The following is a 20,892-nucleotide window of genomic DNA, read 5'->3' as shown; positions in this document are numbered from 1 at the left end:
CTGACTATAATTCCTTGAGGACTAGATGAGATTTTGTGACCTCAGGATGTTCCACAAACAAAAGGAAATGCAAATTCAAGACAGTCTTTGCCATTCTGTGGCTGACTGGGTTACAGTTAATGACAATGAAAAAGTTACCATGAGATACGCCATTTGTTAATGCTGTGGATGATGTAAATGTAGGTCTTAGTTGCCAACCATTGTTATTTTAGTGCAACTGAAGTCTGGTTTGTATCATGTAATACGGATGCTGCGCTAACAGAGTTGGTGCATCTGCTTAGTCATTATGGACAAGTTTGTGCTCCCTGCACATGCTTTAAGACGTCTGGATGCAAACAAGCTATGAGCTGAAAGGCATAGAGATATGTTCTCAGCAGGGTTTAGTGTATTTGTTCAGCTGCAAGCAGTGCTGTGTGGTAGTTTGCAACTTTGTGCCAAAAAACTAGGCTTTGAACTGTAGTTAGCTTGCATTAAGCTTGCTCAGAGCACAGGTAGAGCTAGCGCAGACCCTAGTCTATGATCCTTGAAATACCTTTGCAGTGCAAGCAGTTTGCAAACAGTTTACAGGATGGAAGGAAACATCCAGTTGCTTTTGAGAAGTAAGATGTGTCTTTTCACATCCAAGTAAGCATCACATTCCTTGTCTGCAGGAGAAAAACTGGAAAAAACGTATGATCAGTAAGCATGCAAAATGTAGTTCTGTGAATTAAAAAAAAGTCACAGTCTCAGATATGACTCTAGATTAGATCAGAACTTTTCAAATCAGCATACATGTTTCACTATCTGCATGTCTTTCTAAAAATGCTACTTGACCACCAAATTTAACTGTTTTAAGCTACTTTCATTTCAGTCTTCCTTGAGCTTGTAATATATTTAGGTTTTCAGTACAGCAAGGGAAGTGATTAATTCTAAAGCCTTTGCTTTTGCAGTCTGCGATACACAGCGATGTTAAACAACCTATTACAACTTTTTAAACTGAGCTGAGTAACTCTCCAAAGGCAGAAGTATTTGTTTTTTGCCAGTCAGTAGAACGATATTTCATAGCTCTCTTTGAAATCTCTTTCATTCCTCTCCTTTCCTATTTTGAGTTAATATTCTGATAATTATGGGTCATTGTTCCTTCCTCCCACATTCTATTTTTGTCTTTTTGAATGAAACTATAGGTGCCTATCAGGGTGTGCAATATGCTTGTTACACGCTCTGGAATCATGTTTATGTATCGCAGAGGAGTTTTTGCTACTGAGTTGGCTGCATTGGAATCCTCCAGGTAGAATAAGGAGTTTGTTTAAAAATCAGTGTTGGTACGAGGTGAAGCCTCTTTGTTTGACTAGAAAAATTGCAGGATAATTAAAGAGGTGAGCTCCTGCTCTTAAAATGGCTTTTGATACAGTGTGTAAGCTCTAGCGCTTTGTTCTGCTGATTTGCTGCTTCTGAACAGATGGGAAACTGAGTGCACTGAATAAACACTTGCTGGGAAAGGATGTTTAATTACTCTTTGTACCTTGAAGTGCCAGGTAATTAAAAAGTACTTTAGCTATAACATAGCTGGGAGCTAATTAAATTTGAACGGCATCCCCAGAGAGAGCAAGGACACAGTTTATGACTGATAATGTTCTAACAACGAGCACATTGATCGTGTGGTAATTACCACTGTCGACTGCTATTTGTGCAGAGCATGTTGCGTGATATTGGGATCTCTGGTCCCTTGCAGACTCATGTTGCTGTGATCAGTCAAGCTGGGCGAGGGGTGGGAGGAGTTGTTTTGTTTTTGTTTTTCCTCCCAGTCTCTTGCTGGATTCTCAAACTCTTACTACAAAAATAATGCTTTTATGTATAGGACAGATTTGCATGACTTCTCTTCTCAGAGAAGTATCTCAAGTTTCTTAGGTAGAAAATAATGTAACCAAACCACTTTTGCAGCATGACTATTTTGTTAAATGTGTTCTCTAATAGTTCTTGCAACAGACTGTGACTCTGGCTCCAACGCTGAGATCACTTACTTCATTCAGAGCGCTGATTTTTCCATCACGCGTCATGGGGTCATCAGTTCTAACCAGAGGCTGAACTTTGAGCGAGCAAACCATATGTATGAGTTTGTGGTGATAGCTGTCGATAAAGGACATCCTCCTCGGACAGGAACAGCATCTGTGCGAATTCGAATGGCCAACGTGAATGACGAGGCTCCTGTGTTCTCCCAGTCCGTGTAAGCTAGGTTTAACGGTTGCTCTGTTTTCTAGAGCTACTGTTCATGTGTATAATCTATAACACTTGGCTTAATGGTCACCTTTCTTTTTGTGCAACTATAAATACCAGCAAAATCAAGGGGCAATTTGTATGAGGAAAGACTTTAGAAGACTCGCTTCTAGATTGTATCAAAAAAAGGAATACACCAGTTGCGATGCTGGCATACTGACTAGTTAGATCAACTGTTTTATATAGAGGTAACAGAATGAATAAAATATTTAACTCTACGGGGAGTCATTTTAACCTGTGTTGACTCCTAGGTCTGAAGGTGATTGTCCATGTAAAATATAAGACAGATGAAGATGGTAGTTAGCAAACATTAAAACTAATTTTATCATCGGCAGATTGAATTATATGCTAACTTCATGAGGCCCTGCTTGGTTAAAATTTCTTCTCTTCTTTCCTGAATGAATATAATTACTATTTTTTTGTGTAAGTTTAAAGTACATCCATTTTTAAAATGCAAAATGTCAATACATGTATTTACAAAACGAAATACTGTTTTACATTCATCTCTCTAGCATCTGATGCTTTCTGTTAATATGTAGAGACATAAGAAATACTGCATGGCGGTTACTAGTCCTTTTTCTCATCTTTAGGAGAGGAGATAAGTAATAGTGATTTGCAGTGCAGTGTAGTATAGTGCATATTGATACCTTCTAAAAGATCCTTGGAAATCACGTGTATCAAATTGCTGGATTACAATCCTAAAATACATACTTTATGCCAGACATGGATATTCAAAGCCTTTTATCCTAAACTGGTTAGAGATCTTGCATGTCCAGAGCTTAAAAAAAATTGCATTCATAATGAACCTGTAATCAGTGGCAGATTGTTGACATGGTAATGGTTATTCTGACAGTGAATGTGCTGTAATTGCTCCCTTATGTGCATCAGTTACAGAACTTTCCTTTCGGAAGATGCTGGTCCCAGTACCTTAGTGGCTACTGTTCGGGCAAAGGACCCTGATGGAGATGGAGTGTTATACCTAATTATGGGAGGTAATGAGGAGGGCAACTTTGAACTGGACAGTGAAAAAGGTAAGAAAAGAGGTTTTAAAACACTATTATTTGCTATCTAATGTCTTGACTCTGCTTCACCTTTGTGTCAAAAATCATAAGTAAAGAAAGCACTCTATTCAGATAATCTGCAAATGGGGATGATTCATTCATATCAGTGAGAACTAGCTCTCTCATACGGTTTTCATTCTCCAAATATCAATGAAATTTGGAAACCCTGGTTCAGGAACTGCGTGGTCTCAGATGACTGAATTCTATGCTTTGCATACTCAACAAACAGTGTAGTGGCAAAGAAATGTAGTGTTTTCTTGATTTTTGTGTTTGTTTGTTTACATGGTAAAATAAAACATTTTATTCTCCCAAATTTAGGTATCATTAAACTCCGCAGAAACCCACTGCCTAATCTGAAAGGCCCACAATACATACTGAACGTTACTGCAATAGATGACAATGTCTCTGGAGGACCCACTCCTCTCAGCAGTTTTGCTGAGGTTATTGTAGGAGTTAATGATATTAATAACAATAAGCCTGTCTTCAGAGAGGTAAGATATCTTTTATCTTAGATAGATAGATAAATTGATTTTAGGTGAATATTCTTTTCCTGTCCAAAACTGGGGTTACAAACTCTTTCTTGATTACTTGTGATAACTGGTGGACATAAGGGACTCTGAGGAACAGAATGAATCTGTAAGTGGAACACACAGTCAACTTTCTTGATACTTGAAGAGCAAAGTCTTCCTTTTGTTTCCCTCTTTCTCCCTTAGAACTTAATTTCTCAGTGATTATAAGTACTAGAAGTGATCTTTTTCTGAGTTCTTCTCAGATGTGCTGGAAAAAATGTTGAAACTGGGTAGCTAAATCATGTAGTCCTGTGTAATAGGGTTGGGTTTTGGATGTCTTTTTAGTGCACTTACTACAGTGACAGCACCTGGGTTCTGGAGAATCAGCCTCCAGGCACACGCGTGCTACAGGTAGAAGCCTATGATGCAGATCTCGGCCAGAATGGAGAAGTGAAGTACGGGCTCATGCACCGAGATGGAGCTTCCCTAGGCTTCAGCATTGATCCAGACACAGGTTAGTAGCTTTCAGCTTACTGAGTTAAAATGAAAATGCCTTTGTACTGTTGTATGAGTGTGCGTATGTGGTCTTATGCTTTAATAGTATAACTGTTGGGTTAGCTGTAACAACTTACAGAGTAAACACTGAAAGAATCTTAGAGTATGTGCATAACCCTGCATATAGATTAAGATGATACTGATTTAAATTAATTGATACTGACAAATTAAGTAGGGAAGTAAAACCCAGTTCACTGTGAAGGTAACAAGCTATTCTGAATCTCTTACTTTCATATTGGATTGAGTGTAACTGTAAAAATACAGAGTAGAAAGTAAACATTTAACAGCTTGAGTTGATACTTCCCTTTAATGTAACCCGACAGTTCTTTCTCATCTCACACACAGATAGGAAGTCCAGCGTAGTGTGTGTAGAGGCAATACATTCATACCAGAAAAGGGCAGTGACAGACATTCTTGATGTGTTTCGGATGAAGGAGTTGGGTAATAAAAGTTGTTGAGGTTTCTATAGTCAAACAGTAACATGGGATATTTGCTTGTGAGTGTCCAGGACTCGGTGATAGCATAGAAGGGCCAAAGCCAGAGAAGCAGAATCCTAGCCTCTAGCATAGTGGAGAAAGATCTGAAGTGGCCTCAGGAAGGCCAGTTTAAAGTTTCACAGCTGGAAAGAAGAGCTGAGAGAGGGAGAGACTTTGTCAGTAGAGAAGAAGAGCTGACCTTTGGGAGGAAATTGTATACTTTATTAACTGAGCTACATTGCTCAATCCCAGCTTAATCTATTCAGTGAGGCAGCCTCTAGCTTCCATAGTAAAGACAACTTTGGTTGCATCATTTAAGCCTTCTGTGGTGTGACTTTTGGCCAGAGTAACAATAAGCTGTCTTGGGCTATTGCTGGAAGGAGGAGAAAGTATTTCTGTGCTCCACGAGAAGTGAAATAACAAGGTATTTGGACTGAAGCTCCTTATCAGAGCAGCAGGGGAGAAAGCTGCTGACCACTGGCAGTAAGTGACTTGGAAGGAGCTGTTGGCTGTGTGAGGAGAACTGGAGACAGCAGAGTTGTAATTGGTCTTGTCCAAGACACATGTTGCAGGTTGGTGTGGGTTAAGCTATACAGCTGTGCTGTGTGCTGTCACAGCTTCCTCCTGTATGGGTGAAATACTGGATCCTGGTCTGTGAATTTAGTCCTGATGCTGAGTGATGTGCAGAACAGGAGGTGTCTGTGTTGCCAGGAGTCATCACAACCACGCAGAGTTTTGACCGAGAGAAGCAGAGAGAATGTACGCTCTCTGTGACTGCAACAGACCAAGCACAGGAACCGCTGATCGGTGTGTGTCGGATCACCATCTTTATTGCTGATGTCAATGACAACGATCCCAAGTTTGAAAACAGTCACTACCAACGTGAGTGTTTTTTAACTACCTATCCCAGTACTGCAACATGAACCTGTTTAGTAGTTCCATATAACAATGATTGTTTTTTCAGTGACCAAACATTAATTTTATTTGCTGCCAACTAACCCAGTTAGGACTTATCCCATCCTCAGTGGAAGTATGAAGAATTCATCGCTGTCCTCTTTATAACACTGTTTTAGCCATTGCAATACTCTTAAAAACAGTGACAGTCTTCACTCCGGAATAGGCATATCTGATGCCTTTCCTCAGTGGCGTATCCCTGACCAGTTCTTCTGCATATTGAATTTTTTATTCAATACTAAAAATGCCAAAGAAAATGCGTGGCTGCAGCAAGCCTGCTTCCAGGACACCATTGTCTTTGAAGCCAGGCCTGGGGCTGGTGGGCCCAGGTTGAGGCCACCCCAGAGATTAGGGCTAGGGTTAGGAGAGAGAGAAAGGCGAGAGCGCCAGGTGGAGTGGGGCTGCAAAGGGCATGCCAAAGGCAATGCGCGGCTGCACCAAGCCCAGGTTCAGGGCACCCTAGAGCTTAGGTTTTGATTATGGTTAGGGTTAAGGTTAGGAGGAAAGCTGGTTAAACTCCAATTCCTGTTCATTGAGCAAGCAGTTGTGGTGGTTTAAGGTTTTACTGCCCCTATGTGAGAGACTGGAAATATTAAGGGGAAAAGCAAAACAGAAAACATGACCATATCACTGTGTAAATCCTGTGTCCAATTTTTTTTTCTCCACCTCAGAATAATATAGTAAAATAGAGGCATAGAGAGGAAATCAAAGGTATGAAGTGTTATCTGAAGAAGAGATGGTTAAATAGGCTGAGTTGTCTAAACCTGTCTAACAGCTACAGCTTTTCCACTGTCAGGACCATTTCAGTACACTAAGCTGACAGAGAAGTTTTTTCTAACTACGTGGAACCACCTCAAAACAGGATCAGGCAAGCACCAGTGACTGCTTGCAGAAGGAAGTGGGACTGCATGGCTGAGGATGGGTGGTAGAACAGGAGCAAACTCAGATCAAAACAAGCTGAAGAATTCAGTGTGGAAAAGAGACAGGTGACAGGAATGTGATAGCTGTATATACAACTGTGCCTAGCACTGAGGAGGGGACTAGGAAATGACTCTTCACTGTTTCTCATAACTTTGTAGATGTCCCTGCCAAGAACTGAGCTTTAGGCGGACAAAATGAATGACTCTTCTATGCAATAGGTTCTTCAATTGTGCAAGTTGTCGCCAACAGATTTTTACATGCTAGTTATAAAAGCGGGTTCAAAAAAGGTTTGATCCATGTAGGACTACTGACACAAAGACACTGCCTCTATCTCAGGAGGTCCCTAAGCCACAGATTGCTGGGAACAGGGAGGGAGACCCGAGGAAAGGGGCAAATAGAAAATGATCATTATACCTTTGCCCAAGGCAGCTTCATCCAAACACTGTTTGGCTGTGGCTGGTCTGTGAGGGGATCTTTACTACAACCTGAGTCTTTATGCTTTGTGATTACCTACTGCCTCCCAGTGGTGCTGCTGTTTCTGCTACTCCAGTTCAGGATTAATTCAGTTCATAAATAATTCCATTTGATGCCAGTCCGCTGTTATCAGCAGTTTAACCCAGTAGCCTGGACTGTGATCTGAAGCATCTGGAAGAGGAGCAAGCACTGGCAGCGGGGAGCCGGGGAGGGACAGCAGCACCCGGAGCTGTGGGAGTAGCAGTCACCAGAACCGTCCTGCTAGAGGGTTAGCAGGGACTTTGTGACAGAGGGCTGATGTGGTGATGCATGGTCTACATGGAAAAGGAAAAAAAAAAAGCAATTCCTGAGCAATCTCCTGATCAGCATAATCTCTTTTGGCAAAATTATGTTCTCTGAGGTAGCAGTCATTCCTGTGCCTAGAAGAGAGGATGGGAACGGTAGTGGGGAGGGAGCTGCTGGCATTGAAGTGTAAGTTAGAGCTCTACCCCACAGGCACAGTCATCCCAGCAAGGGTTCATAGCAAAAACTTTACCAGGAAAACAATAAACCTGCTTCACTAACAGCTTTCTTAACAACCCAGCATGTAGGGGAAGGGAAGGGAAAGCTAAAAGAAAAATGTGGATACTCTCTTAGTGACAATACTTTATAACCTGCCTCATTACAGAAACATTTAATCTCATGTGAAGGGGACTCTGAGGTTTTACATGTTATCTTGATTGGAAAAGCAGTGGTAAAATCTGTTTTTGTTGTGAAACCAACTGCACTAAAACAGTAGTTTGGTGCAGTGAGGACCTGGCTCAGACCAGCCCAGGTATTTAGTCTCTTTCAGATTATCAGTGAAACCCTACGTGAGAGATATCTAAAGAGCAGCCTTGTGCTGTAAGCTCTACATTGACCTGTGAAGATCCCTCTTTTGACTATTGATTGTTATATGCAGGAGTATTTCTATAACAAGCAGCATGGTATATTAGAGCAAGGCCTGCTGACAATACATTTGTCTTTTCAAAGATTTCCTCCGTGAGGACACTCCAGTGGGGACAAGTTTTCTTCGTGTTGCTGCTCATGATGATGACCAAGGTGTGAATGCTGCCATCACATATTCGATGTTAGAGCACCAACTGGAATACTTCCAGATCAACCCCAGCACGGGTTGGGTGTATGTAAACCGTCAGATCTCCCAGGTAACATGGAAGTATTCCAAGTATGCTTGGAATAGAGCAGCCTTCAACCCCTCAAATCCATTGCAGAGTGTTAATTGCAATCTCCTGATTTGTACAAAATGATTTGAAACTATCCTTGACCTTCTTCTTTTGGTAGGCAACACGCATTATTCGCTATATTGTAGCAACAGATGGAGGCAACAGAAGTAGCACTGTGGAGCTGACCATAACTATCACTAATGCACTCAGTCAGCCGCCCTGCTGGGAGCAGAACAGATACTGGGTAACGATCCCTGAAAACACCATTCGTGACACCAAGATAGTGGTATGTTAGACGTATGATTGCTTCCTTCCCTTTCCTTTCCACTTCACCTTCTTCCTCTCTTGTGCTCTGTTTGTATCCTCATTAGAATATATGCATGCCCGTTCTGCAAATGTATTGCGTTGTGCTGTTTCCTTGTCAGCCTCTGTAACTGTGTACTCCTGGTTTGTCAGGTATATCTGTTGCCGAATACACTAGCATTTTAGCTGGCAGCATTTCTCACAGCGATCCCTAAAACTAATGGCCTGCAGGGTGTGCTCCCACAGGCAGCATCTTTGAATAAAAAGAGATCCATGCTCTGCCTATGCAAGAAATCCTGGAGTGTTTGCACCAAGGGCTAGCTGTCCACCTCTGCATCCTGCCTGAACTATGCTGCCTGCCTGAAATCTTTCCTACAGCTTTTCTCATGTGCCCTGTTGTAGTTCATCTGCTCAATTTTAGCAGTAGTTTGTGTTGGGAGCTCTTCTATCCCAAACCTTTCTCTTTAATCTGTACAGACTTATTCTTTAAGGGTGGTCTCTTCTGTAAATTGCTAATAATGTCTGCCATCCTCCTCCTGCATGTGATATCCAAGAACTTCAAATGATTTGGTTTTGTTTGTATCTTGCCTGGTTAAATGTACAACTCAGTGGAGAAACAGTCTCCTTTTGGAGAAAGGAGTTTCCTTTGCTGTGGAAAGCAGAGAGAGGAGTAATTTCTTTAGCCAGTGATGCAGTTATTGTTTGGCACGTTTACAGGCAGATGAATTTACTGTTGATTAAAGAGCTACAGCAAACCTAAATATTGTAAAATTAAACTCAGCTCTGCAGAATGAAAGTAAATGGTTTCTCTTTTGTCTGTTATCCTTGTCATGCCTGCACAGTTCTTGCCATCAAATTGAATATTTAACGCTTGCAACCCAGCACTTCATGAACGTATATGGTGGCTCTTTTTTTCTTCAGACTATCAAAGCCACATCCCCTCTTGGCGATCCCAGGGTCACATATAATCTGGAGGAAGGTCAAGTTCCGGAGACTAACATGCCAGTTCGTTTCTATCTGAAGCCAAACAGAGCAGATGGATCTGCTTCTCTTCTAGTCTCTGAACCACTTGACTTTGAGACAACTAAGTCCTTCACTCTGAGAGTCCGGGCACAAAATGTAGCAATGACTCCTTTAGCTTCCTTTACTACTGTCTGTGTCAATATAACAGGTAAGTTCCATTGTTGTCAGAACAGCTCATTCAGGACAATATTTTTAATATTTTTACTATGAAATCATGAAATGATGTAGCATACATGAGATTCCTAGCCACCTACGAATTCTTTGGACAGTTTTAATCCTATAAAAGGAAGTTGCGTACAGTCATAAAAACATCTGTTTGTTGGACACAATTTCTAAGTGCAACCATAAAATGTGGAAATACGTTAATGCAAAAATGTGCTGTGTGAATGTTTACACAACACTTGCCTTTATAAATGTAATTGCAAAGTTTTTCTTTTGATAGGAGGAGAAATCTAGTAAACGTCCTCATGTTGTTGAAAGGAGACTTGTATTACTGGGAATTTTCTGAGTTGTAGAAAGAGAAACAGTGCAGATAGATTATATCAAACACAAAACCAGCCTGTCTGTGTTTTTGTCGCATTAGGAACTTTCTAGTTAACATTGAGGTTATAACTGTAGAAATCAAAGTACAAAGGTGCTTACAATAGGTAGAATTTTTCAAAGATATGACCTAACCATGCCTACAGTGAGGTCTATTTGTAAGGCTTCACTCCTGTAAAACTACTAAAAACTGTAAGTCTGATTTTAATGCTTTTTGAAGCATTAGAAAGTAACATATGTTATGTAGTCATTTAGGATCCAAATATGAGTAAGTGAAGTCTTCAGTAAAAATATTTGTCTCTGTCACCACCATAGAAATGAGAGACCTAAAACAGTGATTTGGATGGGAATCTGACACCTTGCTTTACTTCATCACAGCATTATTCTGTCTTCCACAATCCAGCAGTGCAAAAACTCTTCTGATGTGTACAGCAGCAGTGCCTAAAGTTAGGGTCTGAGCCTCATTATACGTAAACGACCACATCCCAAAAGATTTTTTTCGTAGTGCAATTATTTATACCAGACTTTAGTAGCAACTTCATTTTGCTCACAAGCAAATGTCCATTTTCAATAACATAGTATTCCATATGAAAAAAAGTACGTGTACGCACATGCAAGCATGCATGCATTAGTGGGGGGAAAAGCTAGTTAAACTTCTAAGAGAGAAATAACCACCAGAAAGTTTCACTGTGTAGAATTGTCTCATATTTATACACAAGCACGCACAAAAGGAAGACTTTAAAGAGCAGATAGATAGTCTTATTTTCCATTGTCTTGCTCAGTGAATTTGGTAAAACTTATCTCTAACAAGACATATTCTGTCTTATAAAACATGCAAAAATATTCTGTCAGGAAAGAAGATTTCACAAAAAGTTATGCATATGAAAGTGAAAGAAAATTGGGATATAAGGGAGCCCACACTGACAACTTAAAAAAAGTAGTTTAAGACATTGATACCGCAAATATTTGTGTGTCAAAATCAATGGAATCATATGGCAGTAGTAAAATTAAATGTATGCTTAAGGGTTCACAGAATGAGATATTAAGCATTTTGTCTGCTTCTCTTATAAAGACAGATGGTTCTGAGGAGCTGTGATTACAGCCCTTCTATTTTGGCATTCTCCAGTAACAAAAGAAAATGACTTTCTTAAAATGTGGCTGTTAAAATTGTGAAAAATGCAAAAAGATTTAGGGGAATATGTAGCACTTCACAGGCTAGTCTTCTTCCAGACAAAGAGCATCACCAGACTGATTTGTTGTGGGTTGACCAGGAGGATGTGATTTCAGAGTGATGCAAGTAAGTGCTGTCCCAGTTCTCCTGCCTGTCCCTTGTATCCCTTGTGCTCATCTGCTCCTGCACAGAGTGTTTAAGGAAGGAAGTGTGTCAGAAACTAGGCCTACAAAATAATGAATGTATTTTTTCCCATTTAGTTCTCTACAGGGGTCAGGCAAGGAAGAAAAGCATTAAGCAAGACCACATTGGCATAGAGCATGGCTTCACATTGCACTTAATCTGGTCTGACTGCAGACTGCTGCTACAGGCGCAGCCCTTTCTTTCTCCAAGGCCCCTCTCTGTGCAGTCTTGTGGCTTCGCTTGCGTTGAATCTGGTCTTTACACAGCTGCAGAGTATGTTAGGTCAGCTGGGCCCTGTTCTCCACAGAAAGTCAGTTTTCTGTCAGAGCAACAAAATGAGCACTCTCACCCTGTGGTGACATGATTACTTAATCCATCTGGCGGGAGGGAGGATCCCATTGCTTAGAGCAGGATGATAAGGGTGGGAAGATCAGTATTATTCCTTCAGACATCAGCTGATAGACCAAGGGAGGCTAATGTGCAGCAGTGTCCTAAGTAATCATTGGGTCCTACAGCCTAATACAGCTCTGATTATAGTGCCCTGCAGAGCTCCTGCAAAGACTAAGGAAGACTATCTTACACACATTTTTCATCAACTCTGGCCTTCGCAATTTAATTTCCATTGTATGTTAATCAGCCCATAATAACATGCTGAAATTAGCTACAGTGAGTGGTTCTGCTGTAGGCTTCAGTAGGTAACCAGCTCTTTACAGACTGAATGAAAGGCCTACTGGTCTGTACATTTATGGACTTATAATAAGACTGCTGGTCAAATTGTTAGCTAGTGTCTTATCTGAAATTAGGCTGCTGTCTCCCAGAAATTGCTCACTGTCTGTAAAATGCCTTCTGCCATGTGCCATGCAAATGGGAAGACCAAAAGTGAGACTGCTTCTTACTAAGAAGAATGAGTTCTTTCTCCAAGCAAAATTATGACTGTGGAAAAATACAGTAAATTAAATGCAGTTCTAAAAATCTTCATGCATTTTCTCACTGTGGTCCCAATCATCTCCTTTTCCAGACGTCAATGATAACGTTCCATTTTTCGTGTCTTCTAACTATGAGGTGTCTGTGCCGGAAGGAGCTGCTGTTGGCACGCCTGTGGTTCAGGTTTTAGCTACAGACTTGGATTCTGGCCTACATGGAGAGGTTTGACCTTATATCCGGTTCTTTTCCTCCCAATAGACAAGTTTTACTGTTGTGATCACTGAGAGTGCACAGACAGCAAATGATAGGATAGTGAGCCACAAACACTTCTACAGCAGTTGTCGAGCATTTGTCTACTATATGCCTGGGTCTGAAGTGAATGATACAGGATGTAAGCAGAGAAGGTTCTGTTCACAGTCTTGGGATCCTGTGTCATAGCAACTCATCCTGATCCAGCATCTGTGACAAAGCACTGCTGCCTGATTCTCCAGGTTGCTCCCGTGTCATGATAACTGGAGGAGGCTGCAAAACATGTCTTCAAACTCTTGCCTCTTTAGCTCATTATTTAATGTTTGACCATCCTTGCCATAGTAACCCAACACAAGGAAAAAGTAGTGTTATGAAGGGAACTGCTCATTTCTGCATGTTTTCCTGGGCCTTTTTGAAAAATCCTGTCAACTCTTCTGGGAAAGAATTCTGGCTGGTAGAGATTGGTGGTTTTGTAATTGTTGTTTTGCAGTTTCTGAAGAGTAACCTATATAGGGGATCTGTGCATGGCTTTCTGCATGACATGAGGGTGGGGGCAGAAATGTTTTTTTCAAAGTAAGAAGCCAAACCTTTGTTAAAGTGCAAAAGTTGGGCAGCTTTCATCAGTGAAGGTCTTCGTTTGTTTATGGCTGTTTTTGAAAAGATTTTTGAACAGGACCCACACTCTCAGCCCTAATTTTTTAATATCAGGAGTGTGATGGGTTGCTAGAAGCTAGGCAGGTGGTATTAGGGAAGGTGTCATTGCATACTTTCTGTCTTTCTGTTATTCATGATCTTTTTTAATTGTCTCTGGTCGCCACTGGAGATGAGATATGGGGCTTGATGGACTTTGGTCTGATTGGTACAGCTGTTTTTCTGTTTGAGAGTTCTGATTTTTTTTTTTTCTTCAAAGTGGACAGACTTCAAAAAATTCCATCTAAATGAACTTACTTTCCTCAAAGCATTGCTACTTTGCAGAGAGTCTCGGGAAGCTACTGGGGAAGTATGCGTTGGGTGGGGGCAGGCATAGCACTTGGATGTACAAGTGAAAGTGGAAAATGCAACCTCCCTTAACTATTTTCTCTTTAGGTTCACTACTTAATATTGAAAGATGCAAGTGAGGATTACCAGTTCTTCACCATGGAACCTGAAACAGGAATTATTTCTACCCATGCATCTTTTGACAGAGAGAAAAGAGCCTCTTACTTGATTGAAGTTCAGTCTCAGGACTCTTCAGAATCTGCTAGACCTGGTGTTCATGGGCAACCCAACACAGGTAGGACTAGTAAAGAATTATATATTGGATAAATGATAGCAGAGATTGAGTTCCTTAACTTTTCTGGACTTGAGATGTGTGTGAGATATCTGGAATAAAGCAAGATGTTCCACCTTTGTCATTTCTAGTCTGCATATGCCTCTTGCGTCTCCTTTTTAGACACTGCCTACGTAAGGATTTTTGTCAGTGATGTGAATGACAATGCTCCAGCATTCCCTCAGTCAGTGTACGAGATCAGCATAGATGAAGATAGGGATGTTGGAAGTCCTGTTATGACAGCAACAGCAAATGATGAAGATGAGGGTGAGTGGACCTGCTCTGTGCATGTCTGTCTTTTCTAGTCCTGTTAGTATGACTATGCATTGTCCATAGGACTGCTTCCATATTGGGCAAGCAAATTTGCGTTCAGGAGATGAATGGGCATTTCAAGCATTTGTCAAAGAGAAGAGAGAAGTTCTGGACACAGGAGAGCATTTTTTTTATTAACAAGCTGAAGTTTCCTGTATAAGGGATAACATAGTCTGGCAATATCTTTGGGGTAGAATGAAATCACCTAGAACCATAACCTTTCTGTTAACTTCAGAAGAACAACTCACTCCTGACCACATGCTTGCTTTGTGCTGACTCCAGTGCTTGCTGGATCTCTCTGTGAGCCAGTTTCACCACTGCAAAAAATCCTAACCTATGTGCTTTTTGGTGAGTTTACGATTTGAATCTGTGGAAGGATCTAACAAGCAGTGGAAAATGTAGGATGACGTAGCAAGACATGAAGGCAGGGAGAAGACAGGAATAAAGACGGAAAAAGGGGAGAGTCAGATCTCCTCTCTGGGTTGTCAAAGTCTAATACTCTCTAACCAGGTTCTTTTAGATAATCCACACATGGAAGGTGTAATATTTAATATAAAAATTTACTTATTTGAAGGTCTTTGATGTTACACTGGATTTTTGATTTAGTGGAGTGATACAGCAATATACTGAAATTGCAATATAAGTGTAAGTTACGCTTAGGAAAATATAGCAATTGCAATATACTGTTCAGTCACAATATAATATGTTCACCCTCCCCAGTTGACAAGGAGGAATACGTAGGTTGAAACTGGCTCAAGCCCATTGCTCTCTTTGAAATTCTTTTGTTAGTTGTTCGGTTTTTACACATTGTGTTGGACTGAACCACGTATGCACTCCGCCCATGCTGGTGTGGCTGGTTCAGGGAGACATTCACACTCTTGATGAGGGAGAAACATTGACACCCCTCAACTGTGATGCAGTCAATTGATTCACTCAACAGACATAGCTATTTATCTAAAAACCCTCTGGTCCCCTTTGTGTTAAGATATGTCAGCTTTTTGTGCAACAGCTGTGGTCAGTCACACTGTACATCATTCCCTGAGCATCATGAGTGTATTGCCCTTGCCCATCTGCTCTGAGCCTTCTTCCATTGTAGGGGTTATTGGTTGGTCACATGGGGTCACACCATTACATCAGCTCATATTTTGTGAAACTGGCCTTATAGCGTGGCGAGATGAGAGGGGCTGAGGCAGTCCAACGGACATGCACCATGAATCGGTTCCTGTCTTTGCTTCTGCTGGTGCTTTTTTGCCCCTTTCATGAGTTGATCTGGCTCAACACAGTGGGGGAAAACAAACCTATTGCAAAAAAGAAAGCAAGCTGGTGCCTTGGTGACACAGCCCAAAGGAGCAGCAGAGGAGTATGCGGCTGGGAGCAGATGGGAGCTGACTGTTCCTTTCAGTGGCAGTGCTTTAATGCTTGTCCCTCTTAGTGCCCATGATGGAGAAGTAGAAAGGTCATTTAAAACCCACTGCCACACTCAAGAGAATTTGGCAAAAGCAGCTAGCAAGTGACACTGGGAGAAAGGCTGCAGAGGGAGCCAGGCTCTTCCAAGCACTAAACAATGTGGAGCACAGCCTTTTCACTTTCTTGCCATCAACGTTTCTGCAGTCTCCTCATCCACAGATGGCAACTTAAAACAACGACCATGCTTTCTACTAAATAGTAATTTTATCTAGTTAATTTGGGAAATAACTCTTCTGTCTCATGATGTAGGATGAATACACAGTGTCATGGTTTTTTTCTTTCAAATAAGTAAAATGAAGTACAAAGCAATTTTCTATTTTATTTCTAAACACTTTGCAGCAACCAAACAACTGTTGTTCAGGTTGTACAAATGGAAGGCTCTACAGTGAGATGAATTCTTTCTCAAAATAGAGGGCTTTTGTTATATATTAGCAACATCCAGTGGTTAAAAAAAAAAAGTTAAAGGATGTTGGCATTTGAAATGGGAAGTTTAGGAAACATTAAGCAAAATAGCTTCTAGTATTTGAATAGTGCATTACCTTAAATTCCTTTATTATCAGTAAAGAGGTGCTTGGCTGTGGCTGCAAATTATATTTGTGCATATAAACGCAAACCCAACCCCAAATCTTCCATATGCAAATCCTTCACAATTACCTACCTGGATCATTGTATTCATGAGTGTGTTTGTTTTATCTCTCACACACAGTACAACAGCCTACTCTGGGCTGGGCAAATAAGGCTTCTTTTGGATACGGTCCACTATGTATAGCTGTATTGAGCATTCAGGGCATGTCCAAGCAGTGATCATTTACTTTCTTTTGTAGGTGCAAATGCCAAACTAAGGTATCAGATCACATCAGGAAATGTGAAAGGAGTTTTCGATGTGGAACCTGAGGTTGGCACTGTCTTCATTGCTCAGTGTCTGGATTATGAACAAGAGCAACGTTATGAGCTCCGACTTGTAGCTTCTGATGGAAAATGGGAGAACCACACTCTCATCATCATCAATGTCGTGAATAAGAATGACGAAGCACCAGTCTTCACTCAGAATGAATATCAGGGCAGTGTCTTGGAGGAGCTCACGGATCTGCCTGTACCTGTTGTAAAGGTAAATCAGTTGCATGAAGCAAGGGGCAGAACTTGGCTTTTTGTTCAGCTCAACCTCATTCAAGCACATGAATTCTGAGACAGCCTCATCAGAGTGGATGAGCCCTGACTCTTCTGGTCTATAGGATTCAACTAGCAATTCTCTGTAAAGAAGAGAATAAAGAGAGTGTGGTTGAATCTGGATGACAGACTTGCTCTCTTGACCAATAGAAATGTTGAAAAAAGTACTGGCTTATCTTTACAAAGCAAGTGAGGTGCTGTACTAGCAGATTTTGAGAGACTGTATGTGCATATCACGGTTGGCACAAGCATACCGCATGCATTTAAGTTCGCAGACTCTTTTGCTGCATTTATACTAGCAAATAAAAGTTGCCCAGGAATGTTCCTTGACTCTGGAACTCAGTCATCTTCACTGTTTTGTTGTTAGAGCAGTCCCTGGCATGGTTTTGGTCAGCCCAGCTAGCTCTCTCCGAAACAATCCCTGGATGCAAATCAGGGAGCTGGGAGTTAGTTCTGGCCCATGCTAATAGTCAGCTTGGATGTGTGGTTACCAGTTTTGGAGGGTAAGGGATTTACACAGACTCCTGTTCACTATGAGAGAAACAATCCCTATTTGCTTTTTCATTCCAACTCCAAAAAGTTTGCTCAACGGATCTATTATTATTTCTACTTGGTTGTTACTGCAGTTATTTCCTCCTTACAAAATATACTGGGAAGCAGAACGTATTAGTCTGTCTAAACATGATCTTTTTGTTTTCCTAGGCTGTGCATAATGTTTACTGAAAGAGTACTTGATCTGAATGGCTCAAAGCAATGTATGTTTGTTGTTAAAATGCATGCCAGCTATTTAGACTACATAATACCAACTGCCTTCAATAAAAGAACAATATTTCTCATTCTCTTTTACATAAAGACTTACAGTCTGTGGTTTGTCCTAGGTTTCTGCAACAGACCCTGACCAAGAGGCTGATCAAAACGCCATTAACTACTCCCTGCATGGACAGGGAGCCAATAGCGAGTTCAGCATCCATGAGAACACAGGCGAGATCACTGCAAATAAAAGGCTAGACCGTGAAAAGCGATCAACGTGGCGCTTTCTTGTTCTTGCAACCGATGAGGGTGGAGAGGGACTGACTGGCTTTGCAGATGTGGTCATAGAAGTGAGGGATGTGAATGACAACCCTCCCCTTTTCCTCTGTGTGTCAGATGGTTGTTTCATGGGCCATGTCCCTGAGGATTCTCCAGCAGACACCTCTGTCATGGACATGACAGCAGTGGACCTCGATGACCCAAGGACCGGTACAAATGCTGTCCTAACATACAGAATCATTCAAAATGTCCAAAATGAAATTAATCTGAATTTGTTCTCAATTAACTCAGTTAGTGGCACCATCTATACCATGCTTGGATCCCTGGACAGGGAGAAGGAAGACAAACACCTAGTAGTGGTTGAGGCTAGAGATGGGGGAGGTCTCACTGGAACAGGCACAGCCACTATTTTGGTGTCTGATGTAAATGACCATGCTCCAGTCTTCCTGCAAAGAATGTACACGGCATTTGTCTCTGAGAATGCAAGTATTAACACTGAGGTTGCAGTAGTATCTGCTGTGGATAAAGATGAGGGAGAAAATGCCATGGTGACATTCAGCATCCTTGATGGGGACAATGACCGCAAATTCACAATAGAGACAGATAAAGTCAACAACTGTGGACTTATCCGGCTGCGAAAGCGGGTTGACTTTGAGAAGCCTCATGAGAGGGTGTTCAATTTGACCGTGAAAGCAGAGGACATGGATTTCTTTAGCATCACTCACTGTGTGGTCTATGTGGAGGACTCCAATGACCATGCTCCTGTTTTCTATCCGCAGTTCTATGAAGTGGCTGCACTGGGGGAAGATGTCCCAGTTGGCACGAAAGTTGTTCAGGTTTCTGCTGTTGACTTGGATTCTGGCCTGAATGGAAGGTTTTCTTTCCATCTGCTCAGTAAGTCTGACCCAGGCGGCCAGTTCTCTGTGGCTAGTGATGGCTGGGTGGTAGTTGCAGGACTGCTGGATCATGAGACAGTGACACAGTACAACCTTGTTGTTATTGCCACTGATATGGGGCAGCCCGCTCTGACTGGCAGTGCCACTGTTTTAGTGACTCTGCAGGACATAAATGACAATGGGCCAGAATTTGAGGCTCATTATAACCCAGTGGTCTGGGAAAACACAGCTTCTCCACAGGTCGTCCAAATGAACGAGACCTCTACTTTGCTGTATGCTAAGGACCGAGACAGTGCTGCTAATGGAGCACCTTTCTCCTTTCACTTGCTCAGTGATTTCGACAGCGTGACTAACTTCAGCTTGCAGGATTTCAATAATGGAAGTGCCCTGCTTACCGCACTGCATACCTTTGACAGGGAAGTGCACAAGGTGTTCTACCTGCCAATCCTGATCACAGACAGCGGGATGCCACCCATGAGCTCAACCAGCACATTAACTGTGAATATTGGGGACCAAAATGACCACCCACATTCTCCTGGCTACATGGAATGTCTTATTTACAGCTATGATGGTAAATCACTCTCTGTTTCAAAGTATTACAGTAAGGCCAAAGGAGCAGCTATAAGATTCGGGAAAGGACTCTGCCTCGTTCCATATAAGCTAGCATCTTAGAAATTCCCCTGAAGTGCATTTAGAGCTCACATAGAGTAGTGTGCTGTGGGGTACAGGACTGGACTATTTGGTTTGTGGAAGAAACTGAGCCAGCCTTGAAGGAAGAGGATAGCTGGCTCCTATTCTATGCATGTTTCTGTCAGACTTGAGTAATGGTCCTTGTTTTCAGGTGCAGTTTTCCAATACCATTAACATTTCAGGAAAAAAAAAAGATTAATGAAGTTCATTATATTGCTGAGAAGCAATGAGTCTTAATACTCAGAGAACCTTTTTCACTTCCAGACTAAATTCAGTTTTATTGAATACTGAATAGTCTGTTCCGTATTGGTGAATACTCTTAGCCTGAGCTCATATGTGAATTGCCTGAAACGTTCATATAAGCCTTCAGCTGACAACTGTTGTTATGGGGGAATTACCTATGAATCCTGGTGCAGGCAGTGGGACATAGGCCACCTTCCTCTCCCTGCCTTGGAGGTAAGCTTGCAATTCTCTTGTGATCCAGTGTTCCTACATAATGAGCTGAAAGCAAATTAAGTGACACAGGTAAAAAAGTTTTTGGAGGCTTGCCTCCATGTGGGCTTAGGTCATTCCTTCCTCCTCTTCAACTCTGGTGTATATCCTCTGGTTCCATAGCACATTAAATAGAGTATCTATTGTGGAGACACTAGAAAATATTTCTGTGTAGATGCTGCTGACCATTTATTTATATTGAAATGTTGTCCTGTCAGTTGAGTACTCACTCTCAAGTTCAGCTTATTGTAAAGTTGAAACCAAGTCTGGTTGATTTTTGCTGAGAAACTATGGCAAATACTGAGAATCTCTGCTTCTAGCCTAGAAAAGTGGACTATCAGGTCTTTTCGTTATACCTGAATTCCATTTTAGTTACCTCTTTAAAGGATAAACTCATCTGTACTGTTAATTCCTGGGAGGGACTATTCCAGTCTTCAAAACTGTGATTTTTTTTATTTTTAATATAAAGGTGAGGACAGGATCAAAAGGCTACTAGTCTGTTGACTGTTGCATTCATATTTTGCAGGAGTCAAACATCAGAGCATCCTTTATACAGTCTCCTGCAAAATAGCAAATGAATGTTGTCATAGTTGCAAGACAGGCTACAGGTTTCCGTCACTTCTGAGTGCAACCCCTCAGATGTCAGGGTTTGTGCTGTTCATTTTTACAAGGTGAAATCCCACATTTTTTTCCTCTCCTTTGTGTCTCTTCCATTCTTTACTCAGTACTTAT

The 20,892-nt window shown here is 41.4% G+C and overlaps 1 protein-coding gene across 1 annotated transcript in view; it reads left to right on the top strand.

The window, feature by feature from the left end:
* The window catches only part of LOC112983022 (neural-cadherin-like), a 57,268-nt gene that overhangs the window by 18,859 nt on the left and 17,517 nt on the right, over positions 1–20,892 (top strand). The window contains exons 7-19 of the mRNA XM_064507726.1: positions 1,954–2,203; positions 3,142–3,284; positions 3,633–3,805; positions 4,169–4,337; positions 5,566–5,736; positions 8,215–8,387; positions 8,524–8,691; positions 9,630–9,879; positions 12,644–12,771; positions 13,885–14,071; positions 14,231–14,374; positions 16,711–16,994; positions 17,932–19,549. Of these exons, the coding sequence (XP_064363796.1) occupies positions 1,954–2,203; positions 3,142–3,284; positions 3,633–3,805; positions 4,169–4,337; positions 5,566–5,736; positions 8,215–8,387; positions 8,524–8,691; positions 9,630–9,879; positions 12,644–12,771; positions 13,885–14,071; positions 14,231–14,374; positions 16,711–16,994; positions 17,932–19,549 (3,858 nt within the window). The remainder of the gene's footprint in view (positions 1–1,953; positions 2,204–3,141; positions 3,285–3,632; positions 3,806–4,168; positions 4,338–5,565; positions 5,737–8,214; positions 8,388–8,523; positions 8,692–9,629; positions 9,880–12,643; positions 12,772–13,884; positions 14,072–14,230; positions 14,375–16,710; positions 16,995–17,931; positions 19,550–20,892) is intronic.

The sequence above is a fragment of the Dromaius novaehollandiae genome, chromosome 2 (assembly GCF_036370855.1).
Source record: "Dromaius novaehollandiae isolate bDroNov1 chromosome 2, bDroNov1.hap1, whole genome shotgun sequence".
Lineage (NCBI taxonomy): Eukaryota > Metazoa > Chordata > Aves > Casuariiformes > Dromaiidae > Dromaius > Dromaius novaehollandiae.
The sequence above is the reverse complement of the archived record's forward strand: the minus strand, read 5'-3'. Positions and strand labels throughout refer to the sequence as shown.